We start from the raw sequence: 24,059 nt of genomic DNA on the forward strand, positions 1-24,059 counted from the left end.
GACCTTAATTACTTTTGTCATTCTTGTTTTTCTGGTTTAAATATTTCTTGTTGTTTTTCTGGTTGTACTGTGCAGAAATCATTGTCATAACATCAACGTAGAATTTTCCTGCACTGAACAGATAGAAACAACATCTATTGTTTATCTTTGTTAACCCACACTGGTATGTACCAATTCTGATCAAATTTGAGCGACACCGTATAATTGCGGTATTTTTTTTCTGGTTGTACTGTGCAGAAATCATTGTCATAACATCAACGTAGAATTTTCCTGCACTGAACAGATAGAAACAACATTTATTGTTGATCTTTGGTACCCATACTGGTATATACCAATTTTGATCAAATGTGAGCGACACCGTATAATTGCGGTATTTTTTACAAATATAAAATTAATATAGTTATGACCGCCTTTATGTGATCAAAAGTGTTGAAAGTCAAAATACAATTAAAATACACCCTTGTAATCCTTAGCAAAATAGTCTGTATGGTTTTTCATTTCATTGAAATATATTTTATTCTTTCAGGTCTGAAAAAGAACCCCAACATGCCGTTTGTTCCTCGCACAATCATGATCGGTGGTAAAGCCGCCCCCGGATATTTCATAGCTAAGAAGATAATTCACCTGATCAATGCTGTCGGACGCGTCATCAACAATGATCCCATCATTGGAAAGAAACTGAAAGTAGTGTTCCTGGAGAACTATCGCGTCTCCCTGGCAGAGAAGGTCATTCCGGCAACGGATTTGTCTGAGCAGATCTCTCTGGCGGGCACTGAGGCTTCCGGCACTGGAAATATGAAGTTTATGTTGAACGGTGCTCTTACCATTGGTACTCTTGATGGTGCTAATGTTGAAATGAAAGAAGAAGTAGGAGATGAGAATATCTTCATCTTTGGTATGACTGTAGATGACGTTACAGAACTGCACAAGAAGGGGTAAGTTACAGCATATTGGTAGTCAGTTTGAGAGTATTGATAAATTTGAGTGTATTGGTAAATTTTACTGTATTGGTATGGTTTACTGTATTTGTAAATGAGTGTATTGATAATTTATTTGTAATTTGTGTTCAACAGGTATTTGTCAGTTTAACTTATTAGTTTGCTTGGCATTAGAAGATTCTAAGTAGCTCAGTCATTGTTTAGGATAGTGTATCATCTTGAGTTGTATGGTACAAGTTCTCCCTGAATGAGGGGAAAGTGTAAAATTAATGGCAGTGCTCAGTAGTTTGCTGATTGTCTCTAAATGGGAGTTTTCAATGGAAATATTCATAACATGGCAGTCTATGATTTTTCATGTTAGTCGCATTGCATTTGTTCTTTGCCTTAGTGATAGTTTTAATCAATGACTTTGGTAGAGAACAAGAAAGTAATTATTACCTTATTTTGGAAAGAGTGACTTCAATACAAGCAGAAAAATAACTGCATATTATGCAAATGTTTCCACACAATGGCAGAGAGGTGAATTGAAAAAGCCTATCTTTTTTCTCCCCGAATACAGATACAAATCCATGGACTACTATGAGAAAAATCCTGAGCTGAAACAAGCCATTGATCAGATTAAAGGTGGTTACTTCTCTCCCTGGGATCAGTACTGCTTCAAAGATGTTGCAGATGCTCTCTTGTACCATGACAGGTGATTATATCAATATTTTGATCTCCTAAATCAGAAATGCTGATTGTCCACGTAAAACACATATGCATGCACTTAGAAAGAAAACTCTGAATATTTAGACCGCAACCATGCAGTAAAAGTAGCTATGGTCATCTGTCCCATTGAAATCGATATCAGATGTAACTGTTATTATATCATCATTATTATTATTTGTCTTTGTGGTTACCAGTGTTTGTTTTATTTGGGTAAATTTACAATGCAGTGTACGCCAACTTTTAGAGATGATGCTAAAACACACATATTTAGAAGTGATACTTTAATTTAAATTAATAGATAAAAATCCTCACTTGGACAGAATTAGACATCCTCTTGCATTTATAATCCAAACTTTGATACAGGATTTGCAAGTTTTTATCAGCCATGTGTGAAGCATCTTAATTTAATGGTGTTTGTAACCACAAAATAAGAAGTCTGCAAAACCCACAGAGTTACTTCATCATCAAGAAATCTTATGTTAACAATGATTTTGTGTCATTAGGTTCTGCTTATTAGCTGATTACGAAGCTTACATCAAATGCCAAGAGAAAGTCAGTGAGCTTTACAAGGTACGTACCGTAGTTTCCAAGATTTCACAGTATTTACTCAGGTCATTTTTGGTGTGCCTCATTTTTGTCATTTTGTCTAGGCTACAAGCATTCCAAGAGTTACAAGTGTGCATTTGTATTGCATGAAAGATGGGAATATTTATTCAAACTCTTTTGTTAAATGTTGTATGGGGTAAACCAGTCAAGGACATTGTGAAAACAGCTCGAGTGAGGTATAAATAGAGTCAAGAAAATAATCCAAAGTTGTCTATTGAATTCTGTTCACAAATATGTAAATGAAATAAAAAGTTGTTTGCCTAAATCTGCCTAATCTAAGTGTTTTTGTATTCAAAAATGTCCATTATGTGACACAATTAATGATGTTATCAAAAATGGGAAAGGAATCTCGTTTAAAAATCATTTCAGCTTTTTTCACCTTGTCAAAATTTTGTGTCCAGCTATAAAAAATCACTTCAATAAAGCCACAGCTGTAGGTTGATAAGGTTGTACAGTGACAGTTTCTTTGATAGAATCGTCAGATTTCTGGGATTGTCATCACAGCAGCATTTTTGTCATTGGTGAAGCTGATTAGCTTACCTTTGGAATTCTGGGTCCATTCTCCTCTATTGCTGTAATCTTTTCACGCCAGGGAGTCCTTCATAATGATTGAAGAAGGAACATCCCCAGGATAATGTTTAATTGTAATATGGCATGCCAATTCCCAGTATTCCACCACCATGCTGAAAGTTTCCAAGCTGTTGGGGATGGATGCCAGTACCGTGCAGTTGACTGAAGTAGTTGTAATAAGTATTTGCTGTTTTCATGGAAAGTTGTGCAACCTAGACATTCCCTGTGGTTTCTTTCCCTGTAGGATCCAGTGGCATGGAGCAGAAAGTGTCTACTCAACATCGCAGCATCTGGAAAATTCTCCAGTGACCGCACCATTGAACAATATGCCAGGGAGATCTGGGGAGTAGAACCAACTCGTACAAAGCTACCCGCCCCTCATGAGGTGCCAATCATCCCCAAGGAGGAGGATAAGAAGAAGAACTGAAGCCTTGGCAACCGGCAGTTTGTAAAATATGTAAATGTACAAAGACATCTTGGAGTTTTTGCAATAGAATAGAATTGTACGATGCCTGAATTCATGATTATCAAGAAAAAAAGTCTTCAGTCTGCAGTCAGAGAAATTCAAGCCAGTGTAATTTATACATTCTAACAAGCTAGCATACAGAGTGTTTGGTTCGACATAGATACTATGGTTTATGAGATAATCTGTCTGAAATACTGGCACAGTATTACTGGTAGTGTGTTTTTTGGTAGACTCAAATGCCACGGAAAAGATTGTATTTTCAACTCATGTCATTCAGTGTTGTGCATTTGAAATGTACATCACTGGTCGTAGATTTATTCAGAGACGTTTGATCAGAGAAGAGTGAAATAAATGTCATTACTCAACAGAAAGACGATAGCTTTTAATTTTTTTTTTATTTGTTATGAAAGTCCTAGCAACGGCAGCCACCAGCATCAAAATGCTAGGAGGAAAATTCCCAGATGATAAGTGTAAGTTACTTGTTATGTTGATATTGTCAGAACTCTGATTCATACTCGTATGTTGTGTAAAATATAATTATTTTCCACTATGGCAAAGTCCTTGAAATCTGAAAATTGTCTTTTAAAAAAACAGAAAGATGAACACTGGGTATTTATTTGCTTTTTGTACGACTTCTTCAGGTTTTTCTTTTTTAAAAATAGGTTTCTGTTTCTAGTAAACGGCAGAGTTTTCACTACTTTGATAACCTACAAAATTCCGGCACATACCCGGCACATGCTTAGTGGTTAGTTATTCATAAAACAAAATGTATTTCAATGAAAGAAACTTCAAAAAAGTGGAAATCTGATCGTGTTCATAGCCAAAAATATGTAAAATTATGAATATCTGGTCTTTTATCTAAATCTTAACTTGAAAATGTTGTGATTGGGTCTGTTCAAATGTTGGTATTAATAATTTAAAAATTTAATGGTATGAGTAGAGATATCGATTTTTGGTGATTAATTTGAACGAAGCAATCGATGAATATGATACCAAATCCAAAGCAAAACTTATTCACATCAGGTAAAATGTGTTTTATGTCATACGATGAATTCCAACAAGCTTGAGATAACTTTTCAACAGATACTGACTGTTCACGTAATAATACACATTTTCTGTGAATGGCTTCAAAATCTACTTATGTTGGAACTCGATACAAGCATCCTGTTTGCCAATATATGTGTACTCTGATGCACAAGAACCAATCAGTTAGCTTGTATCATTGTTTTCTTTGCATGAAGTTGGTAGACCAATCAGCTTTTGTGTTAATATGATTGTGGGGATCCATAAGACATTTTGTAATATGATGACCTTATGTATACCGGTACTAATAATTTCAAGACCTTACCGGATAACATTTTTCATCGTAATATCTTAAATTTGCAGTCCATCAACAGCCCCAAAGTGGGAGCTAACCAGTCATTGCTGCGTATAGTGTATTATAGTTTGCTATTTTCACTGTTGAAACAGTCAATCGGTCAGTATTTTCTGTCTTTTGAATTCCTGGAAAGATTGATTTTATGTGATGATAGTCACTCCATGGCCTTGACTGTTGATCAAGTTACAGTGGTTGTGATACTGTACACAGCTTTACTAGTGTGCAATGATCTACCTTCCAAAAGATCATGCATTCAACAATTTGAAAGATATTTTACACAAAGGGAAGCTCAGAAGACTGAAATGGTCAGTGTGCTTTCAGTTTGTTGGTTTCTCAACATCGGATTACGAACTTAAACCCATTTCCAGATGACAGTTCCAAACAGGTTAAAACAATGAAAGAGTTGCTCTTAATTTACCAAGTGTCAGATGACCGTCATGGTTAAAGGTATACTGGTACCTGTTCCAATTTTGCCACAGTAACCATGGAAAGAGAAAATCTAACTGATCACAGATTTTAAGCAGGAGGCCACTTTTTAAAGACAGCGCCCTCACATGGGCATTTTGAATACCAAGGAACGCCCCTTTGACCATATATGGGCATATTTAGATTACAGGTAACTGTATACCTTTAATGTTAGTGCAGATGATTACACACACACTCACGTGCACAATCAGTGGTGTTAACCAGTGTACATACAAAGACTAAATGCTTTCATGGTATGGAAAGTTTAGTTGTTTAATTGTAAAACAGCCAATAAAGATTGAAAAGTTGTTCTGTACGGCTTTCCTGCACAGAGTACTTCAGCTGAGATTTCTCAGAAATGTACTGCTTGCTCGCTCGCTGAAAGTTCAATAAAGTTGATTTATTTCTCAACTCTTGAATGAATTTTGATTTTTCTTTCACTATGCAGGCTTTGTCAACTTGAAAGCATTCGTTTGGTATTTATACTATGAAATATACCACTGTGATATCTAATCTGTGAAAAACCAGATGTAGCGGTGTGGTTGGTTGTAAAGTTACCCCTTATACATAGGTGTTTGCCTGCTTTGTTTGCCTATTTATTTGGCAAGGACCAACCTAAAACAAATATGAAAGACGAAGCAAAGGTGAAGCGATTGTCAATTCCGTGTCTGATTTCAACCACATTGTCTTTCACACATACCCTGTGAGATCCACTTGACCAGCATCCCATGGGTGATGAAAATATTTTTCCAGGATTATGGAAGGATAACTGTATTCTGTGAGAGTGATAACTGCAGATGCCCAGAAACAGAAATCATCACTTCCTGTAAAACATATATCGTAATAAGATGAAGCGTATTTCAGGTAGTTTCAAAATGCTGTTGTTATCTACAGCTAGTGCATAGGGTTGAACAACCTTTTGTGACCCATTTGCATGATTACCAGATACATGTAATAGATTAAATACAACTTCTAGCAGTCACAATGTTTAACCTTTTCACCACTATGGTGAGCCTAAACACATCTGTTGTCGGGAGGGATGCAGGGCCTGTTTTCATGGAATCGGAGTGAACAGGTTGAAAATTGTCACAACATTTTGATGAGGACTATACACACATAGGTTGCATGAATAGGAAAATACAAAGCTGAACTAGATTGCCTAAATTGTACAAGAAAATATTACAAATAGAACCGCCAAGATATCTTTGATATAGTGGTATAGGAATCAAAAGCTCTAATGAAAAATATTGAAATTAGTATATGCAATGTTTCTATACATATTGCAAACCTATTAAACTATGTGCCTATCTCTTGCTCTTATCTGTACAGTATTTTAAAAAAGTCCATATCTTAATCGGTGAGATGGACACGCAGTTTGGGCTTGCTGGTTTGGATTCTGCGGATAAGCCCTAAACGTGAAACGATGAAGTAAAATCACCCTTGCCTGTAGAGGGCGCACTATCATCGGCCCAGCTGCAGCAACACTGCACTCGGCTCCGCACCCGCATCTTGCAAATATAAAAGACTTGGACGTTGACAAAGTCTTATCAGATTCTGTCAAGGAATGGGTATGTAATTTTCGATACAAAAAAGCGCTTGGCAGGACAGCAGTTGATACGGTCCCTCCCCGGGGGTCCCTCCCGTCCTTGCCGAGATAACGCGAGACTGGTGAGATCAAATATGGCGACTTCCATGAAAAGTCGATCGGAAACCAAAGCTAGGAAGAAATTGAAGTCGAAGTCTTCGCCGAAGGAGAAGGACGATTACCGTCACTCCCACGAATTAAGTTTAGATGATGTAAAGGGTTTAGGAGGAGATGAGGTCAGTGATTTTATTGTCGTTTAGTCTGCAACTACAAGCCCGTGTGTGTCGTCGATCGTCGTCAAAGGTCTGACGAAACCACGTGGTGATACAAGCATGTACTCTGCATGTAAATATTGCAAATTCCCGTAGCCCTTATACTCCCGGCTGTGATGAAAATAACCTAGGTTATAGATCGCAGAAAATATAAACACTGACTGAGTATGGCGGCAAGCCAGCCTCAGCCTACGTGTACTTTTTGGTCTTTTTCGTGTCTCGTGACAGACACTCTGTACATACACAGTGGATTGTATCATGGATGTAAAAAAATACATCCATGATTGTATGTATGTCCAACTCTGAATTACAGTCAAGTCGCACCTTCTTGGCGGGTTGGAAAAGGTGCAAGTTGACTGGGTCCCCCTGTAGCTCGAGGTTTTGCCTGGGTATGTGGGATCGACGGTTGCTGCCCAACCCAAACACCTAGGCAAAATCCCGAGCTACAGCACTGCAGCTAGTCAGATTATGAGCAATTTTAAATGGCTCGTCACGATGTTTCAATCTATTCCTGTATAAGAATATTTTACGACCTTATTTTACACAGTAGCTTCTATCAAAAGAGTATTATGACCAGGATCTGGGTGAAAAGCGTTGGCAAAATGTGAAATTGAATTTGTCTATGTTGGCTTCCAGTCACTTTGACTTCAAATAATTATTTTTTGAATAGGAGGATCTTCAAATGCTGCAGGACCTTGAAGATGATGATAGTGACATACAGAGTAATTATGATAAAGGTGAACAGGACATTGAAGAAGATGAGCTCAGGAAGTTTGCTCAAAGTCTTGGATTTGAAACAAGTATAAGGTACATGAAAGGCATGAAATGGAGTCTTGTTGTCAGGAGGGTTATTCTTCAATGTATACTTAACGTTGGTCCACTGTTGGAAGTCATGCAGATGTGAATTCAAAAAATTGCCATAATCTTCAATTGTAGATAAAGACCTGTGTTAATTCTTTAAAACTGGTTGATTTTTACAGATGTAACATGTACTTGCTTTTAAATTTCATTCTTTAATAGTAATCATGATTTTTAAAATATGTCCTATAAGTAATATCTTCTTAGGAGTTGGAGAGTGTCAAATTTCCTATCAGTGGAACCCAGTGATATATTTACAATTACCTGTTGCCCCAGGGAACAAGTCAAATTTGTTGTGCTGTCCTTCAAGGTTTAAACCAAACAACTTCTTTAAATTTATATTACAGTGTCACGGAGGTGAAGCAGAAAAAGAAAACATCCAAGTTGAAAAAAGATGGAAAAGCAAAATCTGAGAAATCTGCAGATAAATCTGAGACATTACCTGAAGAGAAGACACTGAAGAAGAAGAAAAAGGCAAAAGAGGTGAAAAGTAAGAGTTTGGTTCAGCACCCTGAAGTGAGCAGTTCAAGTTCAAAACCAGATGCTGAAACAGAGACCAAGAGTAAAAAACAGTCATACCTGATGCAGCCGGTCGGTGGTAAATGGTTTGAAGATGAGGTGAGATAATCATGCATTGTAAAACTATTTGTCAACTGAAGTGTAGCATCCCTTCACAGATCTGGAGCATAAAACACTGATGCAGGTCACTTCTCAAATGGAGGTTTCATCTATGGCTGTGTGTGTTTCCTTCTTCAATTCCAGCACTTCTATCTCTATGTCTGTGTATATAGATCAACCTATGCTATTGAAAGCAATGAAGATGTACCAATGTATGGTGGGAAAGGGGTTAACAGGATCCCAAACTCCCGAAAAGTCCTTGAAAGTCCCCGAATATTGAGTCTTGGAAGGCCCTGGAAAATTTATTAGCCACCAATGATTTTTGAAAATCACAAAATGGTCGGTTGTGATCTCTTACATATGATATGTAATTTTGTACACAAAAAATGAGATATTGTGAAAAATGATACCTGGAAATGGTACTTTTGGCCTCAAAAAATTGTTAAAAATTGGTTAAAAAAGTCCTTGAAAGTCTCTGAATTTTAAGTGACTTTGAGTGCAGGATAAGTGAATGCAGTGTGTGTAGTGATCTCAAGTCTGAATACAGAAATAACATCTTCAGTACCTGATTGATCTTGTTTTAATGAATTTATCCAATATTCGTGAAAATGGTCCAATATATTGGAATATATCTCCCATAGCCCAAAATATTCTTTTACTTATATCATTTCACAATTTTATCATCAATTTTTCTTCCAACTTTCAGTTTCCATCCGATCCAGCAGCATCTACAATACAAGATCCAGCTACAGTGGAAAAATATCGACAGAAAGCATCAAAGCTGTTTGAAGCAGAGATAGAGTTATATTCAGAAAGTATGTAAACAGTTGGCTTGGGTATTGTAATCGTGGTAACAAGAATAATTAAGACAACACCCTAATGATTATGCTATGATTAAAAATATATATGATACTTCAAACAGTGAACACTAATATATCTTGCCATGGGATGTTTTGGTTCTTTTTTCCAGAAATAATGGAGTGAGAGATCTCTGAACCAGCATATTATTTAGAAGATGTTTTATCGTGTTTCAAGGAAATGTTTTCTCAGCATGGAATTAATTGGCCTTTGTTCCACACTTTGTTGAACCACATACAATGCATTAAGTGTGAAAGATTTTGCCAGGACAAAAAATTACCTTTTCTGTCAACTTTTTAATTTAGTTCAGTAATTTGTTACATATATCAATTGCAAATATTTTTGTTACCCCAAAGCATGTTGAAACACCAACTGTTCAGCTTGTCATACAGTGTCAATACATGTTAACTGTGGTGTGATTGTTTACATTTGAATTCTAGTCCTGACTAGATACAGTCAGTACATATTACTATAAGACTAACAAGCCCCACACTGCATATCTCAACATGCTTTAAAAAGTAGAATAATAAACCCAAATCATGCTACTAGTCCATTACGGTGTTCTGTGATAAATTTGATAGGAAAGTCTCAGCATAAAAGTTCAAAGAGCAGCTGGATACAGACAGTGGTTTTATCTGGAACCGTGGGAGACAGAATGGCAGCATTGACTTTGATGATACAAGATGCAAGCCTACATAACTTTGGCAAGTTAGAGACGCTGATCACCTTGACAAAGAAAAAAGGTAAAAGAGAAGCATTGATGGCCATGGAAACATTGAAAGATTTATGGCTGTCACAGCTATTACCTGAAAATAGAAAACTCAGGCTGTTTTCACAGGTAAGAATACTTCATTTTATGTATCCTCCATCTCCCAAAGGAGTTACTTGACAAAACTGCAAGGTCAAATTTAGTCTTAAATCAGTCAAATACTTGAATCTGCAGTTAAACAGACCTCTGCAAGTTCATGTGATTATACTTGTCAACTATTCAGTGCTCATCAGCAGTGTTAGGACTGATGATTATTTCTGAAATCTCAAACTACATTTAACATTGTAAGTTGTTGTTAGCGCCCATTTCACATATATATGTGAAAATGGGAGGTTATCTGATCCGTAGAAAAAGCTATACTGTATGTTTTAAGCTGTCCACTTCTGCTTCTCCCAAACCACTGTGTATATCGCTTTGATATTTGGTGTAGGGATATGTCATGAAGTGAGTTTTCGATTTCATGCATACAGTTGATGTGTTTATGATAAGGTTTTGTAAATCAGACATGAATGTTTTGTCTGTTCATTGTCTGCGAGTAATTCTAATCAAGACTGTCGGCCGATAATTAACATGTAACCTTGACTTTCATACAGCATCCATTTGATCAACTTGATGAGCTCAGTACTGGAAGTAAATCAAGAAAGAAGAGGCTACTTCTCTGGTATTTTGAAGATCAGCTCAAGAAAAAATATGAAGAATATTTACAGGCTGTGAAAGTAAGAAATCAAATCAAAACATAGAAAATTTATCAAATACAAGTGTGTATACACAAAGCTAAAGGGATAAACTTTCAGCCTCAGGTAGTTTGTTGCAATGTTTGTCTACATTGATTAATATACTTGGTATATACCCAAGAGTATTCGGTTTTCAACTCATCAAAACATTCTGGTTAATTATATTGTTTGTCTGCTTTGCTATTGTAATTCCAGATGTAACCTTTTGCTCTTGTAATTTATATTTGGATATTGTAAGCTCACAATGTCTTTTATGATACTTTAATATAAAAAGCTTGTGTCAGTCATAAAATTTCTAAATATTGTCAACATTTGCCTCTTTTCAATCACCGTATCTTTTCTCAAACTTTGTTTCTTTGCAAAACATTTCTCTTGATTGTGGACGAACACAGATTTTCTACATTGTCATATAAAAACTCCTAGATTTTATATTTATCTTTCTCTATAAGTACAGTGAATATGTTCATTGCTTAAAGCATATACTTACCAAGTTATTCATTATCTAGACTTGGAGTTTACCACCTATGTTTTCTCAATGTACAGGTTTTATCACATGACACAGTACCCAGTGTGAAGACCAAGGCAATAAGTGTAGTGTATGATCTGCTAGTCAATGCACCAGAACAAGAAAAGGTGAGTTTGAGGGAAACAGGTTTTGTCAGGAATTTTCAACTCAGTTTGTACATGTGTACAAACTGTATTGTTATCATCGACATGTGAATTCTGGTCCAGATTAGAATTCAAATATAAACAATAACATTTCATTTTACATATATAGACACTGTGTCGACAAGTCAAATATTTGGTGTTTAACATGTTTACCATGGGTTGATCGAGAACTTTCAATTGATACAAAACAAAAACTTAAAAAAAAACATCAAAAGTTAGAGCTAATGGCCCCTAGTCATGAAATGATGGAAATCCACTCACCTGAAATGCCTCAGTGAAGTATTCACTGGTATTGAGTTCCATTCTATTGTGGTTGTAATTTCAAAATTACATCGCAAGTTAGTTTAAGTTGAAATCAGTTCAGGGGAATGTTTTCCTGTTACTGGTTGTAGTGTTTGTGATTCTTTACGTGTTTGTATTTATGATTGAGTTTCCAACTTCAAAGTAACTTCTGGCCAAGTAAAGAACTTTTAACTAATCACCTCTAAAAACGTAGACTCTGAGATGTGGGACACCGATGTAACTAAACCTTTACGCTTCAAAATGCAATGAACAGCACATTCTTCTTGTGAGAAGCATGTGAGCATTGCACTACATTTTGTGTAATTGTTCTTTTTTCAAGTTGCGCCATCACATTGTTTCAGCCAACTTTCTGCTTCAGTGTAATAGCTTCAAAATTGTTTATGTTGTCTTTAAATCTTTTTTATTTCAGTTTCTTTTGTCTGAACTCGTCAACAAGGTTGGTGATCCTGATCGTAAAATTGCTGCTAAGGTATCACATCTACTTGGCAGATTAGGTGAGAGACTGAGATATTCCAGTATTAATTTATGTTTCTATATCATAAGGTAGAACAGAATGTACTTCGGGGAGAGATATTTGGGCTCTCACACTTTTGTAATAGTTTTAGTCAACCACTCATTTAGAAGCCAATGGAGTAAAGAAATCAAACTTTTTACCATAGTTTTAACCCAGGGATGGGCGCCATTTGAATTTAAAGTATAAATATTGGGTAATTTGTTTCTCAAGTACAAAAATTTGCACAGTGACCCCTGATTTTCCTTCCTCATTTCAAAAGGGAATTGGTTTTTTTTTACAGAAAGTTTGAACAAAAGTTTGAGACCTCCAATTTTCAGACCCGTACTACAATAAAAGACAATTTTTCATGAAATAAGTGAAGTCTTTCACATTGATATCAAAATTCTTAGGTTTATCAGATTGTAAAGAACCTTGAATTTTAATGAGTGGAGTGCCAAGTTTTAATGGTGGAGAAAAATTCATAGTGGTTCCTAAATGTTGGCATGTTTTGTTGTATTTTACAGTGGAAGTTCACCCTCAAATGAAAGTGATTGTAGCTGGAGAGGTGGAGAGAATGCTTTACAGGTCAAATGTAGGAGCCAAAGCTCAGTAAGCACTGTAATTCTGGTTTTTATTTTGAATATTTTGAATGTTTGTACATGTTGTTGCATAACCTCAGGTGGTATTTCACAATCTGGCAGAAATTTTGATGAAGTTTACTCATGCAGTGTGTTTGTGAAGTCATTTGTTGTGCAAATTAAATGATAAGTCTAGAACTCTCTTGAACTGAATTTTGCACTCAATTTTGAAGTTTCTTTCAGAGTGTTTTAATAAGTAATTTATAACATCTTTTGCACAGGTATTATGGCATATGTTTCCTGAACCAGTTTGTGTTGAGTCACGACGAACAGTTGCTGGCTGCTAAACTTATCACCATCTACTTTTCATTCTTTCGGGTAAGTTACAACATTATGTCAGTCAAGCTGTCTCAACATGTTGGTTTTCTGTAGAAAGTCATTTGATATGCAGTAAATATCACCGTGTAAAACCTGTAAAGTCATCACTTACACAGCATGCAGTTTCTGAAATCAGTTTGTTGCCGCCATAGCAACATTTGTAGTCATGACAACAGGTATGTAGAGCTTATTTGACAGGATGCAAACGACTTGTGGACCTCAGAAAGGATGAAGCTTGACATAGCTGGAATATCTAGAACAATGATTATTTATGTTCAACTTGCTTGAATTAGAAGAATTTGTAGTATCTGGGTGTAAATTTTAGTTACAGGGAAAAATTCAAAGAAATTTTGATTGAATTATGCAACAACATTTATTTACAAAAGCATAAACCACATTTTCAAAAGCTAAATTGTGAAACATTTGGAACAAAAAGTCATTTTAATGATCCTCTTGTTGTAATAACGTTCAAAAACTGTGTTTTGATTTGATAATTATTCGTACATGTCCAATACTAAGTAAACTTTCCTACCAATAGAATCTTTCTACAGCAAAGGAGATTGTGGATTTGAGTATGGCCACTTGTGAAAAATATGATAGCCATGGAGTAAAATGGATGAAAACAATTTAGATGTGGAGCATGTATATCAGGCCTTGTCTAATTTGAACATCATAAAGCACATGATGAAAAATGTTAACTTTGTACATATTGAAAAGACAAAGAGAAACACAAAGTAAAATTTGACCCCTCTGACTGCATATAGGATGGTAGCTTGAATTACAGTATTCATGTCAGCAAACTTAGTGGACAATAGACTTCTATACGAACATTTTCGGTCTCATAATCTTGCCTTGTATTTTCTATAAAATTCAAATCATCAGATCAAAACTGAAATTACGGACATGTAGCTGTCAACCACTGGCACTGCTGTCAGAAAGGAACATTTGAATGCTTGTGATATGAAACCAGAAGTCAGTTGCAATTGTGAAATGAACATGTAATTAGGAAATTTTGAACAATGATGTCATCATCCTGTGGGTTTTCCATCCAGACCTTTGCAAAGAAGAAAGAAGTGGACGGAAAAATGTTGAGTGCGTTACTTACAGGAGTGAACAGGGCCTTTCCATATGCCCTAGGTAATGTATATCTGTAAACTCCTATCTATGAGCGTTGACTGGCATGTGCTTCCACAAATTGTATAATATGCTTGTGGCAAAGGAACTTTTGAAATCAAGAATTTAATGTGATTGATTCAGAAACACACAAGGACACTGATTATATGTAGTTTACACTACTGGTATTATCACCAGTGTTTTCCACAACTTGGAAAAACAGAGGGACGGCCAATTTACATAACTATTCTTGATTTGCAAATTCTTTTGTTTGAAAATGTAATCTTTTATACAGTTACTGACATATGGATCGATTGCTCCAAAAACAGAGGGGTGGTCCAACCCTGAAAATCCACTTATGGAAAACCCTGATCACACATATCCATGTACCTGCAAAGTCTCAGTTATGGAAAGAAATTGGATGCTGCTTTGCACATACTGTACATGTTCATTTCATTAGCCCATCTTCTTAAATTCTTACATTCCTGGCCACTGGGAGTGTGGGATCAACGGTGTGGGAAATATCGATCCTTCACTCTCAGAAATCGTCCCACACTGCGTATAAATGCGCATACACAAAAGCGGTATATATTGCACAAGTTGTGATTGGATAATAAACAACTTTTGCTCCATGTACAAAATATTATCCAATGGCGCAATGAGTAGCACACGGACCGGAACTACAAAGTAAGCAGGTCACAATGTGATGGCAAACTACAGCATTGTCACAATTTTGGATAATCTTGTACTTGTCCACGACAGACTCACAAAAGACAGTCAAATTTTCTGAAAAACTCTTCAAACAGTACTTGAAGAAATAGAAGAACATTGCGAAATCAAGAATATTATACCTGTGAGCGTAGCATGTGACCTAAAATAAATTTTGGACTATATTTAGTGACTTGGAATAATATATGGCCACGCATGAAGTAGGATAGTCACTGACACAGCGGAAAAAATCATTCAGTGTTTCCAGTGTGAATTTAATGCATTTTGTGATAAAAAATCATTTCACACACCAAGGACCTTGGATCAAATTTCTCACATGAGTTTGGGATATTTTGTCTCACATGAACCGCAGCAGATTTCACAACATCTACATTGAATTTTCATGAAATCTGCATCTACCATGTTACACACACTATTCATACTTGATGACAAGGGAGAGTGTTTAATTGAAAGCCTTTATTCCTCATTGTTGACATCTTTCAACAAAGAAAACTAACTAACCACGTTTTGCTGTTAGTTTTGGCAGCAATTTTGAATTTCCAGCTGTGGTCACTGCTGTTCAATTGTCATTTTGGTTCATAGCGTATGTAGATGTAAAAAGATTCACTTTGCAGGAAACCTCAGCTGTGCATCTCCACAATATTTACAGAAGCACAGGTCACAGAAAGTTGTAATATTTGGTCATGCCGCCAACTCTGAGCAATGAAGTGTCAGGGTAATTTCAAAGTTTAAATGGCCCTTTAGCTTTGATAATATGTAGAGAAATGACACTAAGTGACCATAAGACTTGTTTCAACCCAGTATGCCTCTTTCAATGCAGCATCTGAATTGTGGTGTGACTCTGTTGTATTTTGTTTCTTCATTTCAGTAAATGATGAGAGTATAAATGAACAGATGAACACTTTGTTCCGTGTCATCCATATTGCGCCGTTCAACACCGGTGTACAGGCATTGATGTTACTCTACCAAGTCATGGATTCTAGGTAGGAAGTGTGGTCTTCTGATAACAAAAAGCTTGTCAATACGTTATAGCATGCATGTAGCATTGAATCCGCCCCTATGTAAATTGCATGTACGGTAAATGTTTAGGACAGTTCAACCCTTCCTTCACCAGACTTGGTATGTCTCAGTTGTTTTAAGTAGCGTGGGTGGACCAATATACAGGGATATAGAAGGCAAGGGTTTTAATATGCATAATTTATTGAATGAAATGCTGGCATCTGGTGAACTATTACACTCAACAATATATACTGGCTGGTGTCTATGCTTACTTTTCCTTTGTAGTGCTGTTAAAATTTCTCTGTGTGTTTAATGTTTGCCGTAATTCTCTGGTAATGATGATGGTAATTTGTATCGGCACAGTAAACTACTGACCATTTGTATCAAGTGAATTACACAAAGTACATTAAATGATCTGAATTATTTACTTCATGTAAAAATATTTTAAAGGAAATGTCATAGTAGTTAACAACATTGATTGTTTGACATTATAAACCCTCAGAGATATAACTCTACTTTGACCTATCAGACTCAGTATTGGCAAAGCAAATAAAACATTGACTATGAAAATCCAGTGTATTATTATATTTTCAGATAAAATTCCATGGATTTATGACAGTCAGAATGCACCCTGGTATCTCCAAAACAATATGCTGAATTACAATAAAAAAGAAAAAGTTTCTATCAATTATTCTTGAATAATCTGAACCTCAGTGATCAATATCTGAGCGTAGTGTAATTCAATTGCTGTGCCATACACGACACCATGACCTCATTCAGTGACCTCATTCTCTGCAAAGGATAAAAGGTCACTGCCGTGTGTTCACAATTTAATGGCCAGCTTATCAGCTACTTCAGTGTTATCCACTTAAATACCATTGTTTCTGCCGCTAAGCCAATTTTATTTTTTAAGAGATCTGACTTCTGCCTTCTTGATTAAACCAAGGCCGCCACTTAAAAGTACTATGTGCATGAATTCACCAGGTATTGATTCATAGGTATCTTCCACATGTTACCCCCGCAACAGAGCCCTCCAGTGTTTTGCCCGACAGCTAGACCATTATGTATTCAGTCAGACATTATGAGGGTCTTTGGACAGTTCTTTGGATGGAGACAGTCTTCCCCCAGGGCGTTAATTAGATTTCCTGCAGGGGATCAGCATATCTGATTCCGAGGGTAATACCCAATATCATTGCAATGTCGGCCATGTCTGGCGGACAACTTCCCTGTCTCCGGAACAAGCTTACTCAAGCCAGCCAGGTCAAACTTGGAAAGAATAAATTTTTGGAAACATCATGGGAATTTTGAATGACAAGCAGTACGTTATTTTAAAGTGTCATTTTCTTTCGGATTTGAATGATGGTTGGTTTTCTAAAAAGATTCTTTGTCTCAGTATTTGATGTAAAAATGATATTGGGATATCATTTTCTCAGGTATCTCTACGAATCATTGTTTTCAGCTGTAAATACAGTATAAAGACATAGAAATGGAAATGAGACTGTTGGCTTGAACTTTAGCTACAAGGAAGTAAAAGTTTTTATGAAGATTAGGAATTTTTCCAAGATTTGAAGATTTGAAGTGTGTGGCTGGGCACTTTCATTCCTCTCACCACCAAAGTTTGTTTCCACCCTTTTGTTTTCCATGGCAAAGTTGGACTTTTGCACTAGTAAATAGGGATGATAGGCTATAAACACTGCACAGACAATGCCAGGAAAGAAACCGTGTGGTTCAGGCAACAGTCAACTATGAAAAAAGTAGTAAAAAGTTGCATTTTACCAGAATGGTCATGTTCTGCCCATGGAGCCAGCTAGATGCCAGACCAGTTAACCTTTTCAGGCCGTCTGTCTGCAAGTATTAACTCCATCCATAACTTATCAGTGAACCCTGTCTGCTGCAGCTGTTATACACACAGTTTGCAGACAGTGTTTGTGTCAGGTGATTTGAAGTTTATAAAAGGCTCTAAAAGGTTGGCTAAATCCTGGCTCTTTTCCGGGAGAATTGTTCACCTTGTGCACTCCATCTGGAGATTAGAGTATCTTAAATGGGAAAAACATTGGGATAATGTGTTGTTACATCTCATTGAATCACAAGGACCAGTCAACTCTGGTACATTTGTATTTTATAATTTTTTTCACTTTGAATAAAGCTTCAGTGGTGTCCGTTGCGTACAGTAATTCAACATTATCTCAAGGGGTTATTATTAATTATGAAAGACACTCACTGAACAGCAAATTACTATGACAAGGGAGACTACACCGACTCAGCTTCCAATTCGGTTAATGAAGTGATGTAACATAATCCTCAGTCTTTTTCTGACTAATGTTTTGTGATGTTTATTTGAATTAATTATAGAAATACCAGCCCTAGTTTTAAAACTTGAACAGTTTTATAAATGTTGTTCAGTCCTACCAATTCTTTGGTTACAGTGAAAGCTCTGCGAATTCAATGACAGGATTTGGTCAATTTCAAGTGAAATAAAAGTGAGAGCTATGTTTAGAGTGATACTACCAGCAAAGCACAATTTATGAGTGACAACTGTCAGAGTTATGTAGACTGGAGGGGCTCTCTCTCCAAGCAAAGTGAAATGAAATGCACACGAGTATCAAATATTTGTTGTACACAGGTTTCAGCAGCATAACTTTGAATACATTGCAAGTTTTTAAGTGACTGGTTTATTTCAAGTCAGAAACGGTTAAACTTCTTGGTTGTCTTACAGTTTAAATTCTTTGTCTTTATACACTTGAATAAATGATGAAATTGTGATATCAATATTTATTTCATTAATAGTGTGTAACGATTAAACAAGAGAAACATCTCAGTGTGGTGCTGGTTTGTACAGAATCATTTTACCAACACTCAAAATCCCAAAAGTGTAAAGAAATTTCATGCTACATAAAGAACAAAGCCACTGGGTCCCATCATTCAGTCTGGCAGTGTTTCAGTGGAGAATTCAACTGCATTTTACGACCACTATTGTAACAAACAAATAGCATCTTTCAGGTGTAGAAGCCACAATCAGACACTTAAATTTTCACCTTTTCAATTGCATTCACTTCCTAGTACCAATGGCTTTTATACTGTTTCATATAAACACTTTCAGCAGCTGCTCTTTAAGTGGGCTATGTTATCTGCTCATCAACGACCAGCTTACAGATTTCTTGATCCTCTTCTTTAAATTTTAAGAGCGCCCCCTAGAGGCCAAATCAGACTGTTTTCAATGGTCTGTGATACAAGTGTAATTTAACAAAAAGGTCATGCATGAACATGGGAGCTGAAGAGTATGGATGTGTAATATTTTAATTGAACGGCATGTGGAATGTTTTTTACCACATCCAATCACAAAAATACTTTTCTGAACAATTTAAATTTATCACATTGGCCAATCTCAGAATATGCAGATTTTGATTCCAGTTAATGCAAAAACAAAAGTATGTTGTTTACTCTTCACAAATTAAATCTACATTTTTTTTTATTTAATTAAGTAATATTGAAATTTCAAAATAGCTGCCACTTTTTGCATTGACTGCATTGAAAGCCAATAGAGTGACAATGCCATTTCATCTAAAAGTTGCAATATGAATCCATTCATAGGTTATGCCATAGGCCAGTGAAATGGTAAGATTTTGATAATCAAAATGTCTGTTCCAATGTAATTCTTACCTTTGTATATACATAAGAGCATGAAATGTCTTTCATATGATAATTCAATAATTCATGCCAGTGCAGTTGGACAGTACACAATGATATTGTATCATGTGAAATTGTAATAAGTGGCACCAACTCAAAAACAAAAAACACCAAAGAGAGGTTGATTGTTGTGATTGAACAAACTTCCATTACACACCGCAAAGAACACATAAAACGACTGTGATTTAAATACAGATATATCGTTAACGTGATGATTCAAAAACATGCAGTGGTTGAATTTGTTGATGTTCAGGACAAACTGGAGATGATATAAGACTTGAGGAAGTCACAGAAATTTTCTAAAGTGGTTGTTGACATGGTGAAGAATGACAAGAAGGTGGCAAGTCGTGTTACTGACGCAGGTGGTGATCTTACACAACTTAATGAAAACTCATCAAGCTTTACAAATCAGCAAAGACATTGTTACATCGGTCTTGAAGTCTGTGAACTGAGATTCTGTGTCTTTGAGTTATCTCAACTTCACTTGCAAACAAAATTTCAAGAGATTGATTTAAGTCTAGTAAAACCGGAGTCTGTTCCCCGTTGCCTGATCTTTTGTTTCCTTTGATGATTTTATGTGTACTGTACATAAGAAAGTTTGGGGTAATTACTTCAAGAAAATATTTAAAAAAATTGGAATCCCATGTAACTGTAACCTCCATGGTTATACAAAATCATAAAGAATCTAAAATGGTAAAGCTTGATTTATATTCATGACATGCAAATTACCATAAAACACATCATACACATAGTCAATTTACAATTCAAAAACGCACCCATACTACCGTTTGATGACATCATATCATTAACAATTTTACCCTAATATTCCTAAGAACAGGACAATCAAAATTTTGGAAAACAATTGGAATTTATCAATGTCTGCTTATGAAAGGGTAAAATACATCCTGAATAGTGCAAATCACCACCAGTTCAGCAACCACAAAAGATTGTAACTTGCTCACCAGTAGAATATTTGTGTGTATTTTATAATGCGAAGGAAACATTGTCCCTTTTTGAAGTGGCTTGTTTTATTAATATATCATTGGCATTTATGCTGCAAGTGCCAGAAACCATGCTTGATATATTTATATTTTAAAATACCAAGTATCCAAATTAGATCACAAAAAGGTTTGAATTGCAGTCATATGTAAGTTTCAGTTTCTATAGATCCAGGGTTTCTGTACCTGATTACATGTAAAGTGGCTCTGAATCATCTGATACAACTTTTGTTCAGGTTCAACTTTTTGCAGAAATGTGAAAATATTCAAATATTGATTGACTATAAAAACATTTCTGTCACTGCACATGTTTGATTCTGTATATTCAGATGGTGCTGCCTTAAGAACAATCTTGTATTGCTGTAAAGATGTTACCATAATGTAGTTTGAATTTCAAGAAATTCCAAGAATGAGCACTCAAGCCTCTGTGTTCATTTTCAAAGGTATGTATAAATACATGTACATGCTTACTTTTTTCTGTTCACAGACAGACAATGTCAGATAGATTCTACATGGCACTGTACAAGAAACTGACTGATCCTGAACTGAAGAACTCTCCCCGACAACCAATGTTCCTAAATCTCCTCTTCAAATCCCTCAAAGCAGACGTCGTAATAAAGAGACTCAAAGTTAGTATTTTATTTTGCCATTTTTGTACGATTGGTGTGCGGTAGTGTCACTGACAGAACTGAAAGTTTTCAGTTGCTATGGTGAAGTCACTAGGATGACATATTTGGAGTTGAATCCCCTTAATGACAGATATACTTAACATATGTAAAAATGATTGTATTCCCTGAAACAAAGAGAATAAGGTGACCTTGACAACAGATCTATGGGAGCAGGAGCAGACAACTATGCAGACAGTGGAATATTTTTTTTAATGACAAATGAGCTGCATTTCAAAGAACAGCTGAGTTTTGTTTGTAGTAGAAAACAACTGATGGACAGGCATGAGTCCAAAGGGAGTTGAGACAGATAGCCATTTCAAATTCATATTCATGTAGATATAGCAGATAATGTTTAAGTTTAAGGTTGCAAGAATATGTAGAAGACTTGAAGCAATGTGATATAGTTGCTAACAAGTATTTGTGACCTGGATGAATATGTGAAAGTTGACATCGGACAATGACAGTGAAATTACACCAGGTTACCAGTTAGCTTTGTTTGACTGAGTGATATCCTAAAAATGTTAATGAGAAAAATATTGCAAAAATACTCATAGATATCAGATTTAATCAATAACCTCCAACTCCATTCAGTTTGTTTGTTTACACAATTTTTGTCCACAACCCCCTAGCATCGGTTTAGTCAGCTGTCTTTGTGTAAATGTGAACTGTTCATTGTCCTATTTCAAATGCTATTATGATTTCAGAAAACCCTTTGTGACCAGCCTTATTTTCATAGCAGCACCTAAAAAGTTGACAAGAATTAAATTGCTCGGGAGAAAAATCATCAGATTTAAAAGAATGCAATATTTGAACAACTCTGGGAGCCATAAGTGAAGTGGTTAGGATTTTCATGTGTAGAAGAATGCAGTAGCAATGCCAGGCAACTTTATAGATCCTTCAATGTCACCATAATTATTTGTTTTGTTTGGTTACATGATGAGATATGGTGAATTTACCAAACCTCAAATTGCCATTGACAGTAGATAACACCATGCCCAGATAATACTAATGAATTGCACACTTGACCATCCAATCAACGAATATTTGAAGCTTTAACAAAATTGACTCTGTGTTTGCAAAGTGTGTGGAGAACAATCAAGATATATCCGCAATGCTTGGTTGCCAACACAAGCCTTAATTAAAAAACAACAACTTTTTCCTCTCCCTCGGTAGGCATTTATCAAACGCCTTCTTCAGATCTGTAGCTGTCACCAGCCGACATTCGTATGTGGTGTGTTGTTTCTTGTTTCCGAGATATTCCGAGTGCGGGATGAAACTAGAGCACTGATGCATGTCCCTATTAATGTAAGTACACATTGCTTGAGATAAATTTTGTTTTCCATCTTTCTCCCTATCTTTTTAGTCCCCACGGACACCGTCCGGGGGGACTTATAGGTTTGGTCATGTCCGTGCGTGTGTGCGTGCGTCCGTGCGTGCGTGTGTGCGTCCGTCCGTCCGTCCGTTCACGCAGATATCTCAGAGATGCCTGAAGCGATTTCATTCAAACTTGGTACAAGGATTACTTCATATGTCATACAGATGCACGTCAATTTGTTTTGTGATACGATCCAATATGGCTGCCAGGCGGCCATTTTATTACGATTTTTTCATGTACAGAGCCATAATTCAGGCATGTTTCAACTGATTTTATTCAAAGTTGGTACAAGGACATTGACCAATGTCATAGATATGCACATCGATTCTTTTTGTGATACGATCCAATATGGCCGCCGTGCGGCCATTTTGTTACGATTTTTTCATGTATAGAGCCATAACTCAGGCATATCTCAACCAATTTCATTCAAAATTGGTACAAGGACATTGACCTATGTCATACATATGCACGTCAATTTGTTTTGTGATACGATCCAATATGGCCGCCAGGCGGCCATTTTATTACGATTTTTTCATGTACAGAGCAATAACTCAGGCATGTTTGTACAGATTTTATTCAAAGTTGGTACAAGGACATTGACCAATGTCATAGCTATGCACATCAATTTGTTTTGTGATACGATCCAATATGGCCGTCGTGCGGCCATTTTGTTACGATTTTTTCATGTACAGAGCCATAACTCAGGCATATCTCAACCAATGTCATTCAAACTTGGTACAAGGACATTGACCTATGTCATACATATGCATGTCAATTTGTTTTGTGATACGATCCAATATGGCCACCAGGTGGCCATTTTATTACGATTTTTTATGTACAGAGCCATAACTCAGGCATGTTAGTACAGATTTTATTCAAAGTTGGTACAAGGACATTGACCAATGTCATAGCTATACACATCAATTTTTTTTGTGATATGATCCAATATGGCCACCATGTGGCCATTTTATTACGATTTTTTCATCTCCTGAACTACAACTCAGACATGTATCAAGCGAATTTATTCACAAGTATTTTTATCACAGACCTAATGAAGAGGACTCTATCCTCTCTGAGGACCTGTAATCAAAGCACCCATTAACAAGTGGGGACTGTGTCATCAACGATGACTTTTTTCTTCTGTTTTTGTGTAATTATTGCATTGTTTAACTAGTTTATGACCATAATTATCTGCTTTGCTATAGATAAGAGTCTGTGTATGCCAAACACATCAAAAGATCTCA

General features: G+C 36.1%; 2 protein-coding genes across 2 annotated transcripts in view; both read left to right on the forward strand.

Annotated features, from left to right (window-relative positions):
* LOC139150197 (glycogen phosphorylase, muscle form-like) overlaps window positions 1–5,542 on the forward strand; it is a 29,738-nt gene extending 24,196 nt beyond the window's left edge. Inside the window, exons 15-18 of the mRNA XM_070722408.1 lie at window positions 527–935; window positions 1,498–1,632; window positions 2,150–2,216; window positions 3,067–5,542. Coding sequence (XP_070578509.1) covers window positions 527–935; window positions 1,498–1,632; window positions 2,150–2,216; window positions 3,067–3,249 — 794 coding nt within the window. The 3' untranslated portion in view covers window positions 3,250–5,542. The remainder of the gene's footprint in view (window positions 1–526; window positions 936–1,497; window positions 1,633–2,149; window positions 2,217–3,066) is intronic.
* A 1,206-nt stretch (window positions 5,543–6,748) lies between these two features.
* Window positions 6,749–24,059, forward strand: part of LOC139150196 (CCAAT/enhancer-binding protein zeta-like) — a 33,916-nt gene continuing 16,605 nt past the window's right edge. The window contains exons 1-14 of the mRNA XM_070722407.1: window positions 6,749–6,952; window positions 7,659–7,795; window positions 8,194–8,464; window positions 9,171–9,279; window positions 9,904–10,160; window positions 10,685–10,807; window positions 11,369–11,458; window positions 12,207–12,291; window positions 12,815–12,899; window positions 13,150–13,246; window positions 14,299–14,383; window positions 15,957–16,071; window positions 21,260–21,401; window positions 22,614–22,745. Coding sequence (XP_070578508.1) covers window positions 6,812–6,952; window positions 7,659–7,795; window positions 8,194–8,464; window positions 9,171–9,279; window positions 9,904–10,160; window positions 10,685–10,807; window positions 11,369–11,458; window positions 12,207–12,291; window positions 12,815–12,899; window positions 13,150–13,246; window positions 14,299–14,383; window positions 15,957–16,071; window positions 21,260–21,401; window positions 22,614–22,745 — 1,869 coding nt within the window. The 5' untranslated portion in view covers window positions 6,749–6,811. The remainder of the gene's footprint in view (window positions 6,953–7,658; window positions 7,796–8,193; window positions 8,465–9,170; window positions 9,280–9,903; window positions 10,161–10,684; window positions 10,808–11,368; window positions 11,459–12,206; window positions 12,292–12,814; window positions 12,900–13,149; window positions 13,247–14,298; window positions 14,384–15,956; window positions 16,072–21,259; window positions 21,402–22,613; window positions 22,746–24,059) is intronic.

Source organism: Ptychodera flava, chromosome 14 (genome assembly GCF_041260155.1).
Source record: "Ptychodera flava strain L36383 chromosome 14, AS_Pfla_20210202, whole genome shotgun sequence".
In the NCBI taxonomy this organism is placed as follows: Eukaryota; Metazoa; Hemichordata; class Enteropneusta; family Ptychoderidae; genus Ptychodera; species Ptychodera flava.